The sequence below is a fragment of the Stegodyphus dumicola genome, chromosome 7 (assembly GCF_044657685.1).
Source record: "Stegodyphus dumicola isolate Sdum_Otavi_A_Nest chromosome 7, ASM4465768v1".
NCBI classification, from domain to species: domain Eukaryota; kingdom Metazoa; phylum Arthropoda; class Arachnida; order Araneae; family Eresidae; genus Stegodyphus; species Stegodyphus dumicola.
The window spans coordinates 12,629,977-12,648,785 of NC_140774.1; the positions used below are offsets into that span (position 1 = coordinate 12,629,977).

Sequence of the window (18,809 nt, forward strand, 5' to 3'; positions counted from 1 at the left end):
TCAGAGAATATTCCTTGAACCATGTCTGGATGGCAGTGGTTTACAGCTGGCTAGGTTATTCTATTACTAAAATAGACCTTTTTTTTTTTTAAAATCCATAAAACGCCATGAAAGGAGTGTATACAATTAGCAATCTTTTTTACCTCATTTTAATTACTTACTTTTTAAAAATACATTTCCGTGCTTTCGCTCAAGACCATCTTTATTTAAGTACATCTTCAAGATCTCCAAACTCAATTAGGAATTTAAGAATATTTTCTAACTCCATCTCCTTAATATATTAATCTTAAACATATTAATAAAGTCTCAACTCAAGATTATTAGTCAAGACCTTTACTCAAGAATTGCTCTCTATCAAGAATTTCCAAGAACTTTTCATTCAAGTCATCTTAATTCATTCAAAAACTATTTCTCATCAACTTTTATTCAATTACTACTCTTTACTCTCCATTCAAGAACTCCATAATTAAAAACTATATACTCTTATTCGAAACTCTTTACAAAACTTACATTCTCAGCCCTACTATTCTCACGCATTATGTAGTTCATTTTCAAAATTTGTAATGATCTTAAGTATTTAATTACATATTTATTTAGGTATTATGTATTTATATATTTAATTTTTTAAAAAATTTGTATTATATAATCCTCAAAATTCTAATATTATATTTGACTTCATATATAGAAACATAGTATTTAGGCATTTATCTAATTCTAAATTTTTAATTTTTCTTTATTCTATCTATTTATATATTTATTTCTTGATATTTAATATTTTTATTATGTAATTATCAAAATTCTAAAACTTTATTATTGAATTTTATATATAACAACACAGTTGGTAGATGATTCCATTGGTTGAGCATAAAAGCTGAATGTCTTAATGATGGTGCAGCTGCTCATCTGATGGTATATTAATAAATAAATTAGCAATCTTTATGTTGGCTGCAATCGGTAGTTAAGGATTCTGAAGAACTATAAAATCTAATGTGTTCTATAATTGACTTCAAGTACTATCACAAAGCATATGCTGTATTTGAATCAATCAATTTGATAAGATGGGTCTGTGACAGTCAATACCACATGATGCAATATTATTTGGCAGCAGGTATCTGACCACCATTTGCAGAGGTTTCTGATGCTTTGATGTAACTGTTATCAGGCATGGTGTACTGTCCAATACAGTTAAACGAAAGCCAAATGGTTTCCAACGCAAAGGCAACTAATTTTGATATACTGAGCGTTAAAACTATTTATGGCCTATGGTAGTTAAAACTATTTATTACTTTAAATTTTGAAAGTTTGTGAGAGTGTATTTAAGACTGATGTAATGCAAATAATTCCTTTTCATTTAAAATACTAAATTCATTGCAATGCCTCTTATAAATGATGTTAATATATTTTCTATTCTTATCTATTGGCTTATCTTATGAGAAAGTTTCTGTATCATATTAAAATGTTATTTAAATGGGGGGGGGGGGTACTAACTGCTGGGCACCATAATTAAATCTTCAGAATTTCATACATTTAGCCTCAAGGATACATAAGTCAAAATCTGGTACTGACAGTGACATATCTACTTCACTTGAACTCTACTTTCAGTCAACAGCAGAATTTTGGTATTAATTAATTCTCAAATATTTTCAAAACAATTATTTGATAGTAAAACTAAACGATTTGTTTAAAAGCAAAGCAGTACCCTCTTTTTAGTTAATACAGTTATACTTTTAACTTTTCATTATTTTAATAAAAATAGAAATAAAAGTACCTAATTATCACTGTCCTTTCCCCTTGACCCTTCTGTTTTTCAACTTCAATGTGAGCACCGGATGCCTCTCTAATGGCATTTATATTCATTCCTCCTCGACCTATGACACGACTAATGGCGTTTGCAGGAACTGATACCTTCTTTGACCTGTTAAACAGTTTACTTCAAAAAATAATTAACTAACAATTAATTATATTTGTTAAAATACAATATTACAACAAATACAGAATATATAAAAGAATAAAACTAAAGTTAAAATATAAGATTAAAAAAAAATACTTAAAACTAAAATCAGATTTCTAATGAAGTCATTATTAAATAATTAATGCAATCTTCCATTTGATTAAAGCTATCAATTTATATTTACACACATAATAAAAATTTTAAAAAAGTGTAAAATAATGCAAAGCACAGAAAATTTATTTAAAAAGTTGTTAATAACAGAACTTCTGTTAAAAAACAAGGTTTAAAAATTCGGATTAGTAAAATATTAGCCATTATGCTTTAATTAGTTTCAAACTAATGCACCTTCATTTAAGATGGGAATATATAAATTTTATAACGGATGTGAAAAAATAAAAAATAAATGGAATGGAACTTAACTTATTCTCAAATATTTGTGAAAATGCAAAATTTAAAATTTTTACCTAATTAAAACATAACTAATATTTTACTAACCCATTATAATGCAATTTTTATTGTACAGCGACTGCACAAAAAAACTCCCTCCCCCTTAAAAAAAAAACTTCCCTAACACTGAAACTCCCTACATAAGCTGTAGAATTTAAAAAAAAAAAAAAAAAAAAAAAAAAAAAATTCTACAACTCAACTTTATGAAATTTTTAACAGAAATTTGATACCTAAAATAACTATTTAAAGAAATGCAGTCCATAGATACCTTTTTTTTTTTAAGAAACCAGTAGAATTTAAAAAAATAAGGAAAACAGAATTCTTTTAAATCAAATGTTAAAAAAAGGCAGCATCTGACAACTAGTGAATCTAAATCTCTAATAGTTGAGTTTTTTAATATTGCCCATTAAATTTAATTTTCCAACCACATACATGTGTTATTATACTATATAATAGATACATATGTTATTGCACCAAATCAACTTAATTTCAGAAAACACAAATTAACAATGAAAATTAACACAATGCATGAAAAATTTTCATTATTGTAGGAAAATCAAACTATCTATCCATAAATATCTTAACAGCAACAATAAATCCAGTGTCTTTAAATGCACAACACAAGCCTAAAAGTCCATAAGATGACCCTCATTATATTAAATACAAGCAGATGAATTCCATAATCCAAATAAGAAAAGATGAGCACGCAAACCCATTATTATCCATGCGAAACACTGTCACTGATGCCTTTTTCTTAAAGCTTAAGGAATCACAGCGGGGTCATATCATTGAAAGCAGTCCAAGACTTGCCGTAAAAATCAAGACTGTGCTATCCCCTTGAATCACATACGCTTATACATTTGAAAAATCAAAATCATTATCTTTTAATTCAGAATATGAAGAAATTCATTGGAAGGCTATATATAGTACCATTCAAAAGGAGCCAAAACTTTTCTGTATGTGTAAATAAGATCATTATCATAAAAATCAATGTTGAAGATATCGTTAACAGTTCTAGCCCTAGAGAACAGCCACTCTTAGAACTGAATTGGCAACAAATTACTTTTAATTGCTATCATAATTTTCAATTGCCAAAAAAAAAAAAAAAAAAAAAAAAAGGAAGGGGGGGCGGGGAGATTATGATAGAATTACTTTTAATTGCTATCATAATTTTCAATTTACAGCACTTGTCCATTCAGATTTATCAATCTATCTCTGCATCTTCAAACCATCTATCTGTATAAACAAAAAATGAAAAATAAAATAATTATTATCTTAGACAGCCAAGTCCAATGGCAGAAATACGAGTTCAAGTAGTTCAATATGTTAAGTCCTATCCCATTAACTGCCACATTACATACACATTAATCTGATTTTAGAGATAAAGCAAATAATTCTTGACCTAGGTATAGGTTCAAATAAAAGTGAACGGGACACCAGAATTTCACCAATGATCATATAGTCCCATTACAAGCTGTGCAGCTCCACTGTAATTTTGATCGAAAACAAAGCCCTTTCCTCAACCACCATACCATTTGAAAGGGTTTTCGGTTCCCCAGTATGTAAGTGTCTCTGCCCCCCCAGACACTATTTTCGGTGCTTTTTTCAGGATTCGAACCCTGGCTAACAATATGACAGTCATTATCACTACTCGCTATATCGATCAGGGCACCCTCTTGACCTAAATAACCTGATTGATAAAATTTGCAATGCACAAAGTCAAACTCAATTATATATGCTGAATAAATAAATGCTATAAATAATGTTTATATAAATGCTTTTTCAAAATGTACGTAAAGAAAACACTTAGCAATTCAAATATTTCATCTTTGAAATTTATTACATAAAAGGAATCATGTTAAAGATATAAAACATCTCCATTTAAACTATAACTAAAAAAAAAAAAAAAAATTAGAAAATTACAAACATTTACCTTCTAACAACTTCTTTCCACCCTTCGTCTCTTTTTTGCCACTTTTTAGGTGATGCACTGTTTGTCAGTGAAGATTTTAAACTATGTGGCAAATTTGTAGCTGATGGGCTCCTGAGACCAGATGAAAGAGCAACTTCTGTTGGAAGATCAAGAGGCATTTCCCCAAAACTCTCTCTAAAAAGTGTAAAAGAAATATTTCACTTGAATTGACTCCAATATGCAAAGTTATGCACATCAAAATATAAAAATACTGTCATACTTTTTAGTTGAATTAAGAACAGAATTTAAAAAAAAAAAAAAAAAAAATCCCTTTGAAACCTTTACATGTTTACAATGCAACTGCTCTCAATGTCTGATGTCTAAAGAATTATTTTGTAACAGTCTCCTCTAGGATGAAGATGGATATTGAACACATTCAATTTATTTAAACATACATGATATAATAAGACTTATCAAAATTACTGCATAAGATAAAGATGTCTTCCCACAACAGCAAATCAGTTTCAGTTTATCTTATATCTAACTGAATTAAATGTCTATGATTCTGACTTGATAAACTGCATTATTTTATTTAAGAAACCACTTTGCTGCACATATATAATACAGTACAAAACAGTACAAAGTCTTTAAATCGGACTCGTCTGGACTTTGGCGATTCCGGATTATAGACCATCAATTTAAATCTGGTAAGATGGCATGTAGAAATTATAAAATTAAAAATATGAAACTGTAATTAATTTATGAAATAAAGAGCAATTATGATCTAAAGGGTATCAAAATTTACACACACACAAAAAGCTTAATATTTATTTGTTTACTTTATTAAACATTTCTTTGAATGTAAACTGTTTAAGTTGTTTTATCTGCTAATACATTCTCTTTAATTCTATAAACAGACATAATTTCTTGTTCAGTTACAAGTTCCGTAATTGCTGTGTCGAGAATACCGATTAACTTGTCAATCGAAATTTTTTCGATTTCAATAAACTCTGTCACTTTCTTCACTTTCGGAAGCAGTACATCGAAACATGCTTTTGCTCTGTAGATCCTTTGGCAACTCCAGAATCGGAAACTCTTTTTGACATAAACGAAAGTTCAAGCTTGCATTTTATAAAATTGCTCTATCAGTCTGCAAAAAATAATAAGCTGGATCCAATTAGAAGGAACACCGCAATCTGCAACATTAGCTGAAATAGATAATTAGATAATTTTAGCCTAACTTATACCGTCCATTATACATTAAATGTGCATGTGTAAAGGTATTATGCGCATGCGTAAACGCATAATGTGTTTACGCATGCGCAGAAAGTTTGTAGCTTTGAGGTCTGGATTATGGACGTTCGGATTAAAGACTTTGTAGTGTATACAATATTTCAACTACGAATAGTTCTGACAAGAATCATCTCAGAGTTTGGTTTTGCTATGAAAAATAACTTCTTATCCAGATTATTCACATTTTATCATCATGGTTGTTGAGCTATTCAAGTTTAATAATGGTTGAGTCTCTATTATTGCTATTTCATCCATAACAAATTATTTTTCTTAAAATTACCCTCAGAATCATAACATTTAAAATTAAATTCCTTAAATTTTGTTTCCCAAAGCCAATTTACTCTGTAACAAACTTTCCAAAAAAGGAGAATACTTCATGTAATCTTACCTGCTTAATTCAAAAAGAATAAATAAATAAATAAATAAATACAATAAAAAATCTGGTTTTGAGATTCTGTTACGAATTTGTAAAATTGGATTAGGATAATAGTTAAGCACACCTTTGCCCAATGCTAATGTATCTGTGAATCAATCCATAAAGATCTATCGTTTAGACTTACAAAAATTCATATATAATTTGCTAATTTTACAGCTATCAAATCAAAATTCACATGAGTAATGTAAACTCAAAAGAAGCTAACTGAAACTGATAAAATAGAGTTCTTTTTTTATGCTTCATAATACACTGATGAGCTAAAAAACTATGACTATCTCCCACATTTTTCAATGAACAACTTGTCTGGATGACATGCAGGGCAAGTGATTAAATGGGAATGCTGTTGCTGGAGAATGTAAGAAATCATTCTTCCACTTACTTCTGCGAGTGATGGGAACAGCTGTTGATCTAAGCAAACTTGATAAAGAGCACATTCTAATGGCCCGGAGATTTGGAATGAGTATCTCTGAAACTGCATGACTGGTTAAGTTGTTCACAATATTGCCACTGTATTTATGCAAAGGGGATAAATGACAGTAAAACCTGTAGTAGATGCCAAGATGTTGGATGTTTATACATCATCAAAGAAAAAGGACGTCTATTGCCACTGTATTTATGCAAAGGGGATAAATGACAGTAAAATCTGTAGTAGATGCCAAGATGTTGGATGTTTATACATCATCAAAGAAAAAGGACGTCTGAGACTGTCCAACTTGGTACAGTAAAATCAGCACCAGACAGTGGCTCAGCTGATAGCCCAATACAATGCAGATCTAAGTGTGTTTCGGAACACACAGTCCAGCGGACACAATTAGATATAAGTCTGCACAGAACATGTCCTACTAAATTCTGTTGATCAAGCAGCATCATCATCAACTACGCCTAAAGTGAGCTTGAGAACATCGAGACTGGAACGTGAATAAGTGCAAGACAGTTGCCTGGTTGGAAGAATCACAATTTTTCATTCATCACTCAATGGTCATGTCAGGGTATGCCATCTTCCAGGTGAACAGTTGCTTCCCTCTGTACAGCAGCTGGCGGCATTATGCTTTGGGGTATGTTCTCATGGATGGCTCTTCCTTAATTGAGGTTCAACAGACCATGAAAACTGCAGACTATCTGAACATAACTGCACCCTTTATACCTTCCCAAATGAAACGGAATCTTCCAGCAAGACAATGGCCCTGTCACAAAGCTTATTATGCTGGTATGGTTTGAGGAGAATGAGGATGAATTCCAATCAATGTTCTGGCCACCTAACTTGTTGAATCTTAACCCAAGAGGGCATATCTGGGATGTCTTGGAGCGACAGCTCAGAGGTCAAGCACCACTATGTTGGAATATCTCAACCTTGCGGTGATCGCTGCTGGGATATTTGGTACAACCTGTCTTGGGTCATCTACTAAGAACTTGTGGCATCCATGCCAAGATGAGTTGCTGCTGTTTTGCAGGCCAAAGGTAGCGTAACGTGTTAGTATGTAAGTGGTCGTAACGTTTGGCTCTTCAGTGTATAAACTAAATTTCTGCATCATATATTTTAACATTGTGTTCGGAAAATAAAGCACTTCAGAATCAGACTAAAAAATTTTTACTATTACATTTTTTAATGATCAAATATTTTAGTTCAATTTACATATACCTATCTTTCTACAAAAGATCCCATCCCGTCTCTTTTTTCAAAGAAAGTGTTAGACATCTCTAATCATAAAAGTTGAAATTAAATGTATAAGGCAAAAACTTTCCACATTTGCTTTATTTCCTTGTCCTTTTTTTTAACAATATTTAGGAGTTAATTTAGAAGTCAAACAACGAATCTTAATATTTAGGAGATTAAACAAATCCGTTTTCAATGCATTTATATTTTGTGTTAATTCACATTAACCTCAACACTGTTAGCACTGTAAACTGGCTGTTACACGTGTCTTTTAATTTGTTAGAAGGTGAAATAATTTTCAATAGCACTGAGAGTCAATAAACAATTTTTTTTCCCAACAATAGCTGCTTCATAGATCCTTGACATAAAGACTGTGGAGCATATGGTAAATTTCAATTTAAGTTCCTTGGTGCAGCTTAACAGTTTCAGAAAGGAGAAATGGATTACAAAGAATATAAAGAGAAATCTGAATATCTAAAAAGTGCATTTTCTGAAATCAAGCTAGTTGAAGAAAACTGCAGTTTTCTATGCTTTGGGGGGGATTTTTGAACTCTGACACAAATCTAATTTTAAATTTACTGAAACTTAGTACTACATAAAACGATCAACTGAAGATTGATCATAGCAGTAGGTCTGTAATTAAAGGTTATTACTTCAGAGGATTGATTGCAAACAACATATAATTAAGGAATGAATTTACCCTACTGGACCCGAACCTGGGTCAGTTTATTTTGAGTCGAATTTTTTACCGCTAGCCCAAAAGAGCTCCATTACACTAGGTTCAAGAATTTTAACTCTTTTCAAATTTTGCGAGCATTGAATACACACTGTTAACTGTATTACTCTACATTACAATCACACTTCCTGTCACACTCTCAAATCATTTTCTCTAAACATTTAAGTAAACCTGAGATAATAAAAGATAATAAACTGCTGCAATTCCAGTTCCAATATTGTGACAATGAAATCTGAATTGAATTTTGCATTCATCATGTACCTTCATAAAAACATTAGCTCCTATTAATCAAGATATCAGTGTTCCAGCAAGTGAAATTCATTACGGTTTCAATATAATGGTAATTTTTTGCTGCTTCAATGAGTAGCAGGCTATTCAATGAGTAGCAGGTAACTAATAATTAAATTTTCTTTTCCCCTTTTACAGCCTCCATTATCAATCGAGCATCTGTCGATGAATCTTCAGAGGGAGAGTCAGACATTGACTCACCCCCACCCATGCCAAGATGTACTAGCTTCACCCTCAACCCATTCATAAATGCTTCAAAGATGACAATCCAATAATATATATAATGAAGTATTATTACTACTTATTTATACATTTTAAGTTTTTATCTCCTCTTCTTTATATTTTGATAGGAAATATGAGTAGAACAAATTCATGGTGTGGATAGTTGTACAGAATATAACTCCTTTATTAAGTTTGGAATGCCCATAACGTTGTGTTTTAATGGATATAGCAAAATACTTCATTTTAACTTATTCCAATGAATAACATTTTACATAAGAAAGCACATTTATTTTACAACAAAACACCTCGTATAATCTTTCTGCAAAGCAAACACTTGTTGCAATAAAACTAGCATTTATACCTGAAATTATTTAAAAAAAAAAAATGCAAAAGTTTGCTAATGACATGCAGGAACATTTTAAAAGTGATGTGACTAAATCCATTCAATTCACAATTACATCCAACACACAACAACTACAATATATGGGCATTAGAGAAAATAACACATTCAGTTTCAGTTTTTCCACACTCAACATTCCAAAATATCTTTTTAGAAAACATAATTTAAAATGACAGACAATATAAAATTTCTCTAAAATTTGAAAAAGTAATTTTTTTCTGGTTACTAATCAAATATAAAACTTAACATCTTTCTAAACTATTTCTATATTTTTTACATTAAACATGGCAAAAAGCTATAAATAAGTATGGCAAAATGATTACAATATCATTTTTGCCAAAAAATATACTTTGACATGAGGCCCGGTGGCACAGTGGCTAGTGCATCGCGCAGCAGCACCACAGGTAAAGGGTTCGAACCACAGGCTGGGAAAGGTCGACTCAGTTTTTCATCCCTTGGGTAGATAAAATGAGTACCAAGTTCGCTTGGGGACTAAACACTGGGGGGGGGGGTCCTGCAACCAAGCTAACCACTTGTTCAGGGCATATGCTTACGCACCCCGGGGCTTATGGTCAAGAAAGCAGATTTTGGGGCACTGCAGACCTTGGCCCATTAGGGCTGTTTGCACCACTGAGTTTAGTTTATACTTTGAAATAATCTTCAAATTTTCAGTTAATTCCTTAAGAATTTCAATAAAGTTTTGGACAAAAATTAGAAACTGAAGAAGACTTGGGTTAAAAATAACATGAATATAGAACTCCAATTTTTACCTTCCCTAATACCAAATTTTAGTCCCCCTCCAAGAGAAAAAAAAAAGAAGAAGAGTTTCTCATTTTCATATATTTTGGATTATGACATACCAGAAACTTCAAATCTTACTAAAACTTTCACCATCCAATTCTTTACCAATGCAACATGTCTGAATACAACAATCAAAATCTCAAACGCACTTTTAATACTGTACGGAAAATTCTTCTATATCAGATTTCAGTTCCAAATATAGTGTAGTACCAACATGAAACTTTACAGTTCACTACAACTTCTTAAATATTCAGTTTTATGAAACTGAAAATATTTTAGTACTTATGCATTATGAGCATTCAAATAACAGGCATTACCATATTACAATCAAGAGTAACTATTTCCATTTTAGTTAGAAAAAGTTAATTCTTGGTTTAAAAGTAGAATCGACTCTTGTTAATGCTTACAATCAAAGACTGCCAATTTGTGTCCAAACACAGCTTGCATCAAGGACACATAGTGTAGTAATTACAGTTTCAGATTTTAGTTGCAACTTGCACAACAATGTTATATGCATGTACCATGTAAATGGATAAATTAGTAAGATATAACATTATTGAATGAATATTCAGGAATTATTTACAACAAAACAAAGATACTTACACACAGAAGAAACTCATTTCTATTCAGTAAATATAGTGGAAACTCTTATTTTCACTTAATGCAGTATTAAGAACAAACACTTTTCACTTCAGAATGATAATTCTTAATAACCATCTGTCTTCAGTAGAATGAACTTTTCTCAGCATTATTCTCCGCTTTTGCAAGGTATTCAAAAGATTAATCTGCAACATTACCTTTTGAATGATAATACTGAAGTTGGCAGTATGTTGCAAACTTCGTGTGTTGTCAGTGGAATGTTCTCCATTTTCCATTTGCCCCACCTTAGGAGGAAGCACTCACACTGACTAGCACAACAGAGTGTCAGGCTTATTCTGCCAGTCCTACCTACATTCTTGGGCCAGAGATAAAAGAAAATCAAAAAGTATTCGCACGGCTATTTTTGAAAACAAGTGTACAGACCTCTTGACACAAAATAATGCATAAATTACGATTTTTCTTGAAATTCTTAAATTGTGTTTGAATTAACTAATGAGTGATACATATCAAATGCCTTAAATAATGAATATCTGTAATGCTTGGGAAAATCTGTCCTCACTCATGAGAAATCTGTCTTAGGCAAATGCAACATTAACGAGAGTTGATACATGATACTATTTGATACATGTATGGGAATTTCATTAATTTTTTTAAAGCATTTTTATTACAAAATATTCACGAAAGAACAAGTTTAAATTTTCAGCTATTGAATAAATTACATTTTAAAAGTATTAAAATAAGATATAAAATAGATTTCAGAGACAATTTTGTAAATTTTAAAATTTTTAATTTTCATATAATATTTAGGAGTTATCCTGAAAGAAAATGTATATGCATACAAATTTAATAGAAAAAAAAATGTACCATTTAAAAAAAAATCTTATTTTTATCAGTAATGAGATAAGACCCTAATAAAATGAAAAAGGAGAAATGTACCCTACTATTTTGAAATATTTTCATTTTAATTACAATTCATTTCTAAATTTAAAAAAAAAAATCAATATCTGAAACCTTGACCCTATTGTTAAATGGTCCAATATGTTATATTCAACTGCCGAAAACTTACAAGAAAGATTTTTTTAACTTTGAACTCTTCCTTTTAACCCTCTCAGCGGCACGACCGATTTTATCAAGTCATCTGATTTTTTGGTCACTTCGCATATATTAGCTTATAATTTAAGATATTTTGCTTTCTCAATTTTCTTAGTAATGTAAATATCATCTTAATGAATAAGTTTATGAAAATAGAGATTAAAATAAGTAATTATACAAATTTAGCTAACAAATGCTGATGACAGATATAAAATCCCACACAGCTGAGAGGGTTAAATATGAATTTGCTTCTTTAAAATGGCAGAAATATTTATATAAAAATGTTTAAAAAAATGTTGGTTATGCAGTGCTCTTTTGCAAATGGAAAATGTGATTTCCCATGCTCCCATTTCTGAGAGAAATATATTAAAAACAGTCAAATACATGAAAAATCTTAACTTACATATACCATTTTAATTTATAGATTTAATTTATCTACTATCATTACGTATGCCAGTGGTCTCAAACTGGCTGGCCTCAAAGCAATTTTGCAACCCCCCCCCCCCCCCCCGATATATTTCCCATAAATTAATTCACATTATTATGATAAGAATTTCAGAAAGTGTTTAAAATTTTAATGATATGGAATTTGTTTTTACAATGAACATGACTATAGGTCTCAGAAAATTTACAAATAAAGCTAATTTACACTGTGATCTAAATCTTACTCAAAGATAACAATTTGACTGAATTTTATTCATATTTTTCAAAGAGATAAATACTTTCAGTTACGAATTTTTGAAATAAGAACTATCACTTTGTTTGTACATTCATCCGTGAACACTTTCTCTTCAGTCCAGAACCAGACTGACCGAAGAGCATCTACAATTCACAATGAAGATAATTTGTAGTAATTTTTCTCCAAGGTTAGAAACTTCAAAATCGAAATGACATGAGGTTGACATGACTAGTTGAAAGCTGTAATAAGAAATCAAGAAGTTTAAAACTATTTACATACAAATATATATATAGGAAGATAAGTCTCCATAGTTTTTTTTTTATAAAAAATTGAGCATTTCTCGTGAAAGAACGGTATCTTAAGTTTTTTTCAAAGTACTGTCCATTGCTAGCCTCTACTTTTTCCCACCTTTCTGGCAGTGTATGGATACCACGTCGGAAGAATTCTTTATCTTTTGAGGCTATCCACAAATCAACCCAATTTTTGGTATATTTATATGATCTGAAGTGCTGCTCAGATATGCCATGCACCTTTGATCGAAACAAGTACTAATTAGAAGGAGCAGTCTGGTGAATATGATAGATGGAATATAATTTCCCATTTGAGTGTTTCCAAGTAGGTTTTGACAGGCAAAGCATTATCAGGCTTAGCAAGGAGCATTACACATGTAAAAAATTGCCATATAACATTTTTCGGCCCAGTTCATATGGAACTTAATTCTCTTGCTTTTGAATCATTCCCAATGAATTTAAACAATGTGAAATTGCTTTTTGAGCCACTCCTAATATAAGTGCAATTCATCCAATAATGCTTCCAATTCAATGTCTTCTTAAACGTTTGGCCTTCTGCTACATTCTTTGTCTTTGATGTAAAATTAACCGTTCTTAAACTTTTGAAATCATTCATGACAACTTCTCTCACAGCAGCCTCACCATATGCTTCTACAAGCAATCGATATGTCCCAGTTGCAGATTTCTTAAAATTAAAAAAGTACATAAAAAATTTCTGTAAATGACACTTATGGCTCAAAACTCTACAATTTCGCATGAAAAAATATAAGATGCTGATAGAAAACTGGTATTTTTTCAAGGTTATGTTGTTGGCAGATATCACTCCACACAATACATTTTACACCAGACAATTTTACCATTAAGTTACTGGTGGTGCCATCTTTTGTCAAATGGTGGTGACTTATTTGTACTCCAATATTTTTATATATGCACCAAAGAAAAATTTAATAAATGAAAGAAAGAGAATATGTTTTCATTATTTATTCTCAAGTTTTGTCTAACTTTGGAAATTTTCACAGTTTAAGCAAGTTATTTAGTGATTAATTCAGTACATTAGAGCTATATGAAATAAATGTCAGACTGAAAATTTAATATTAAGCTGTTAATACATTTGAATTACAAAGTGTAACCAATAGAAATTCCTTGCAGGTTTCAAACAGAAAATAAATATGAATTTGAATTTTTTCTTTGCATCACTACTATTACTGTTTGCGTATGTTTTGATAAATATGTAGTAACTAAAATTTGGAAATTAGAAGTTTATAAAATTTTATTTTGCTAAAAAGAAAAAAATCAGCCTGCCAGCTGTTTTCAGATTGTGCATTCAGCCCACATGCAGTTTAAATTTGAGGCCACTGACGTACGCTACCAATATATTGCTTTTAAGCCTTACGTTTGCTCACAGTTTCACTAAAGTATACACATATGACATGGAAGATGCATGTTCTTGTTGTCAATACAATTAACTGAGTGCTCCCAACTGAAACAGAAAAATTCAATGTTTGAAAAATGCAAACAGAATACAGTTGTGCTCAGTTAGGAATAATGCATATTGCTTAAAAAATTGAGTGCTGCAGATAAATTGCAGTCATTCTGGAAATGCATAATGCTAACAAATATAGTTCCTAAATCTACATAAAAGAGCAATTAAAAATTTATAAATTTAATTTATATTTGGCAATTCAACTCTCAAGATTTCACAAAATTCTTCATAAGATTTATCCTTGGTAATCAAAATCTTTAAATTTAATAACATATATATACAGCGAAACCTCATTACAACAATATTTTAGGGACCAAATAAATATACTGTTGTAGAGAGGCATATTGTTATATTGAGAGCCCACATATTTTGAGCATTTAATAGTTTTTTTTTTTAAATTTTATTTTTAATTATTATTAGTTTAAGATGCATAACATACTACTTTTAAGTCTATACTTAGAAGAAATTAATTTGTAAAATACTAATAATAGTGGTTTAAATACTAAAAAAATAAATAAATAAATTCAGAAAATAAGCACAGAAATATTCACATATCTGAAAACACTTTTTATTGAAAATAATCCAATATTTTTATTTGTTTATTGATTTTTTTAACTGTTAAGTTCACCAATACTGTATGCATTGAGTCTAGTGCACGAAAATGTTCTTCATTTGTCGACGGAAGGCTTGAAAAAAATGTCCGTAGAGAATTCACAGATTGAAGAGCTTCCTGGGATGACAATAAGGACTGCGATGGACCTGTATTATCATCATCACCTTCATCATTGTTTCCTATCTCATCAGTAATTTCAGAGAGAATATCTTCATCAGTAACTCCTGTGAAAACCATAAGATCATCATCTGCTGTTAAATAGTCTTCTATACTAATTCCAAACTTTTTACCGCTTGTTTCCTCAAGTTGTGATATGGATTTTTTTATGTGCAAAACACATTCTTGATCATCTGAGAGATCATTGTCTATGGAATTTTCATCATTATCAGATTTCTTATCTTCCATAACACAAAGACCGGCCTTTTTCCAGCAATTCCGAATGGTTTTTTCTGTTACTTCCCACCAACTTCCAGCAATATTGTCACACGCTTCCTTGACATTTACAGCTTTGAAAGGGTCTTCTACTTTATTTTCAAAGTTTACAAGTATGGAGTCCACCAACCGTTTTCTGTAATATCCTTTGAAGCACTTAATTATGCCCATATCAAGAGGCTGTAAAATTGAAGTGCAATTGGCAGGGAAAAAAGCGATTTCGATATTTTGTAGCTTTGGAAATGATATGTGAGCACCGCAGTTATCTATCAACAAAACGATTTTTTTCTTTTTCTTCTTCATTTCATTGTCTAACTTCTATAACCATTCGGAAAAAAATTTAGACGTCATCCAAGCCTTCTTATTTGCTTTATACTCCACGGGAAGACTTTTCACGTTCTTAAAGCACCTTGGCTTCAATGATTTACCAATGACGAGAGGTTGTATTCTATGCGTTCCTGTGCTATTTGTACACAGAAGAACAGTCAGTCTCTGCTTTGATTTCTTCCCTCCATAACACTTTTCACCCTTGAATGCCAATGTTCGATCGGGTAGGAGTTGGAAAAACAGCCCAGCTTCATCTGCATTATAAATGTCTTCTGGAGCATACTTTTCTAAGATTTCTTTCATCTTGTTTTGCCGCCATTCATTTGCGTCGTTTATCGGGGCTGACTTTTTCTCTCCGTGAAATTCTTGGAAAGTTATTCCATGACGATCTCGAAAACGCATTAACCAACCATTGCTAGCTTTGAAAGTTTCGTTCCCTAGCATTGCTGCAAATTTCCGTGTTTTTGCACATAATAAAGGTCCATTTATTGGGACATTTGTTGCTCTCATCTCTTGAAACCATTTTAAAACAGCAGCATCAATGTTTTCATTTGTCGCAACTTTCAGTCGTTTTCGCTCTGGGTTAATTTCATTTGAAGTTACAGCATCTTCGATTTGCTTTCTCTTCTTCAGGAACGTTGCAACTGTAGATTGCGATAATCCATGTTTCTTAGCCGCGTCAATCTGCTTCATTCCCTTATCAATATCATTGATAACGTTCAGTTTATCTTGAAAAGATAGTTGCTTTCGCCCTGCCATCTTAGGGAACAATATCGCGTGAAAGAAAGAAAAGTTTAAACCAAATGTTTCACGTAGAACTCAAAATCGTTAAAGACTATAAAACAACCTTTGAACTCACTTTTCAGTACATCACTTAACAACATCCCGCCTCCATCTCCCCCTGTTCCTCTAACAAAGGGCACTTGTTCTGTGACAAGGTGACCAGACAGGTCTAGATGTCCTTAAACCTTATCAGAATTCCAAAGCTTACTGGGAAATGAGACTAGGCATACATTTACACTTCACCCCCCTCACCCACTCCAATTCCCAAAAGGGTGGTCTTCATCTGTTTTGAAATCTGAACAATAGCTATTTATTCAGGGATAAGTTGAATATCCACAATGAGTCTTAATAGACGGAAAAAATAACAAAAGAAAACGGAAAAAAAAAAAGAAAAAAAAAAAAGCATTTGAAAATCAAAATATTATTATAAAGGGAGAAAATAATACTGAAATTTAGATTGAAAAAAATCGTTTTACAGAGGTTTATTTTCTAGAGAATATAGCAATATTGAGGGGAGATTAACATTAGTTTATATGCAAAATCACCGGGACCACAAAACATTATCGTAGTAGAGGGAGTTATTGTAGTATCGGGTATCGTTGTAGCGAGAGTTTACTGTATATATATTATTTAAGATTATCTACGTGGGTGTAGCAGCTAATTTTAAATAACATCAATCTTTTTTACTGATCAGAATCTGCTTGTAGCATCCTCTATGTTTCCTCATCTCATCTTTAATTTCTGTATGTTTTAATTTTCGTAAAATGGCATCACAAAAAGACTGTTCAAAAGATAAACATTCATTGGAATTTCTTTTAAAAAAGGTCACTTGATATTTGTTCCAATCCTGTTTTCTCATTATAAAATTATTTAAAGAAGTTTGTTAGTTATAGCGTATTAATAATGCTTTAGATTTTATGCAACGCACACCACTGGTAACTATCAAACACATTACTCAAGAACAGAAAATGAAAAACGAAGGCAAGAGTTAAGTAAGTTAAAGAAGTGTTAAATAAAAAAGGGGGAACAAAGTTGGAAATAAAAGTGATACTTTGACATCGATCACTAGACTTAGCATTTTAGTCCCAGTGTTTTGGAAACCAGGCCCAAAGATATGGTTTCTCCAATTGGAAGCTCAATTTCGAAATGCTGCAATTACGACAGATCACACAAAATAGGATTACGTCGTGAGTTCCATTGACATTGAAATATTATTTTAGGATCTTAGGATTGAAATATTATCTTAGGATCTTAGGGATGATCAATTTTTATCACTGCTTCATCCCAAAGTGTGAAAAGCTTCAACAACCTCTAACCTCACTACTCAGTGGAAGATGTAAAAATCGTAAAATACCGCTAATATGGACTGATTCTCGAAATGCATTAAAAAACCTCAAAAATGTACTCCGTAACTGACAGACAGAAGGTACAGCACATATAATTGAGAGAACTTTCTATGCTGCAATAAAGCATTTTAGGTACATATTAGAGGGAAGGTCTTTCAACATTTATACTTACCACAAACGTACATCCTTCGCTTTTCAACAAAATTTAGACAAAGGCTCTCCAAGAACCTATATCCTTCGCTTTTCAACAAAATTTAGACAAAGGCTCTCCAAGACAAGCAAGAAAATTGAGTTATACTGTTGAATTTTCAATGAATATTCGCTTTGTCAAGGGAAAAGATGTTGTTGCAGATGCTCTTTCAAGAATTAATACCACCTCCACACCATCTCCAATCGATTATGCAACTATTGCAGAATTTCAAGTGTTGAACATTCTGATCAATGACAAGTACGCGGCTATTAAAGGCAGACTAATTTCCATCTCCGCTGAAACCGAAATGCAAAAGACCCAAAATTATTAACCGAGGTGGAATTGGTGGATAGAAAACCTTCATAGTTGTTATGCGAAATGAAGAATTCAGCTTCAAATAAGGTAGGTGAAGCTTTCCTTAAAACTCTCTGGCTTCAAAGATTACCCATGGCAATGAGCATTTTATCAGTCAGCAGCAACGATTTAGCCAAATTGGCGACAAAATGTGGGAAATAAAATCTGTGTTACATCAGAATGCTGCTGTACCTTGCTCTAGAGATAGCAACGTTTTATTTAAATTATAGAAGCAGATTTCAGAGTTATCCCTACAGGTTAGCGAACTGAATAAAAGACATTATTCTAGATGTCAACAATACAGATCCCACTTTAGAAGTAATTCTATTAAAAAGCATAGTAGTGGAAATGGAAGTTTATGTAATTATCACTGAAGGTTTGGTGATAATCCTTGCAATTGGCCTAACAAAACCAATATTCATCTGCAAGAAAACTAAATCCCCGACTCTCATAGGGTAGAGATGTGTCGTCTTTTTACTC

At 31.6% G+C, this 18,809-nt stretch overlaps 1 protein-coding gene across 8 annotated transcripts in view; it reads right to left on the reverse strand.

Annotated features, from left to right (window-relative positions):
* mask (multiple ankyrin repeats single KH domain) overlaps window positions 1–18,809 on the reverse strand; it is a 169,109-nt gene that overhangs the window by 33,072 nt on the left and 117,228 nt on the right. For 6 of the 8 annotated variants that reach the window (XM_085819884.1, XM_085819881.1, XM_085819878.1 and 3 more), the window contains 2 exons: window positions 4,332–4,505; window positions 1,769–1,930 (listed from right to left, as the gene is read on the reverse strand). In XM_085819884.1, the coding sequence (XP_085676010.1) occupies window positions 1,769–1,930; window positions 4,332–4,505 (336 nt within the window). The remainder of the gene's footprint in view (window positions 1–1,768; window positions 1,931–4,331; window positions 4,506–18,809) is intronic. The other 2 variants (XM_085819879.1, XM_085819886.1) reach the window with 1 other exon arrangement.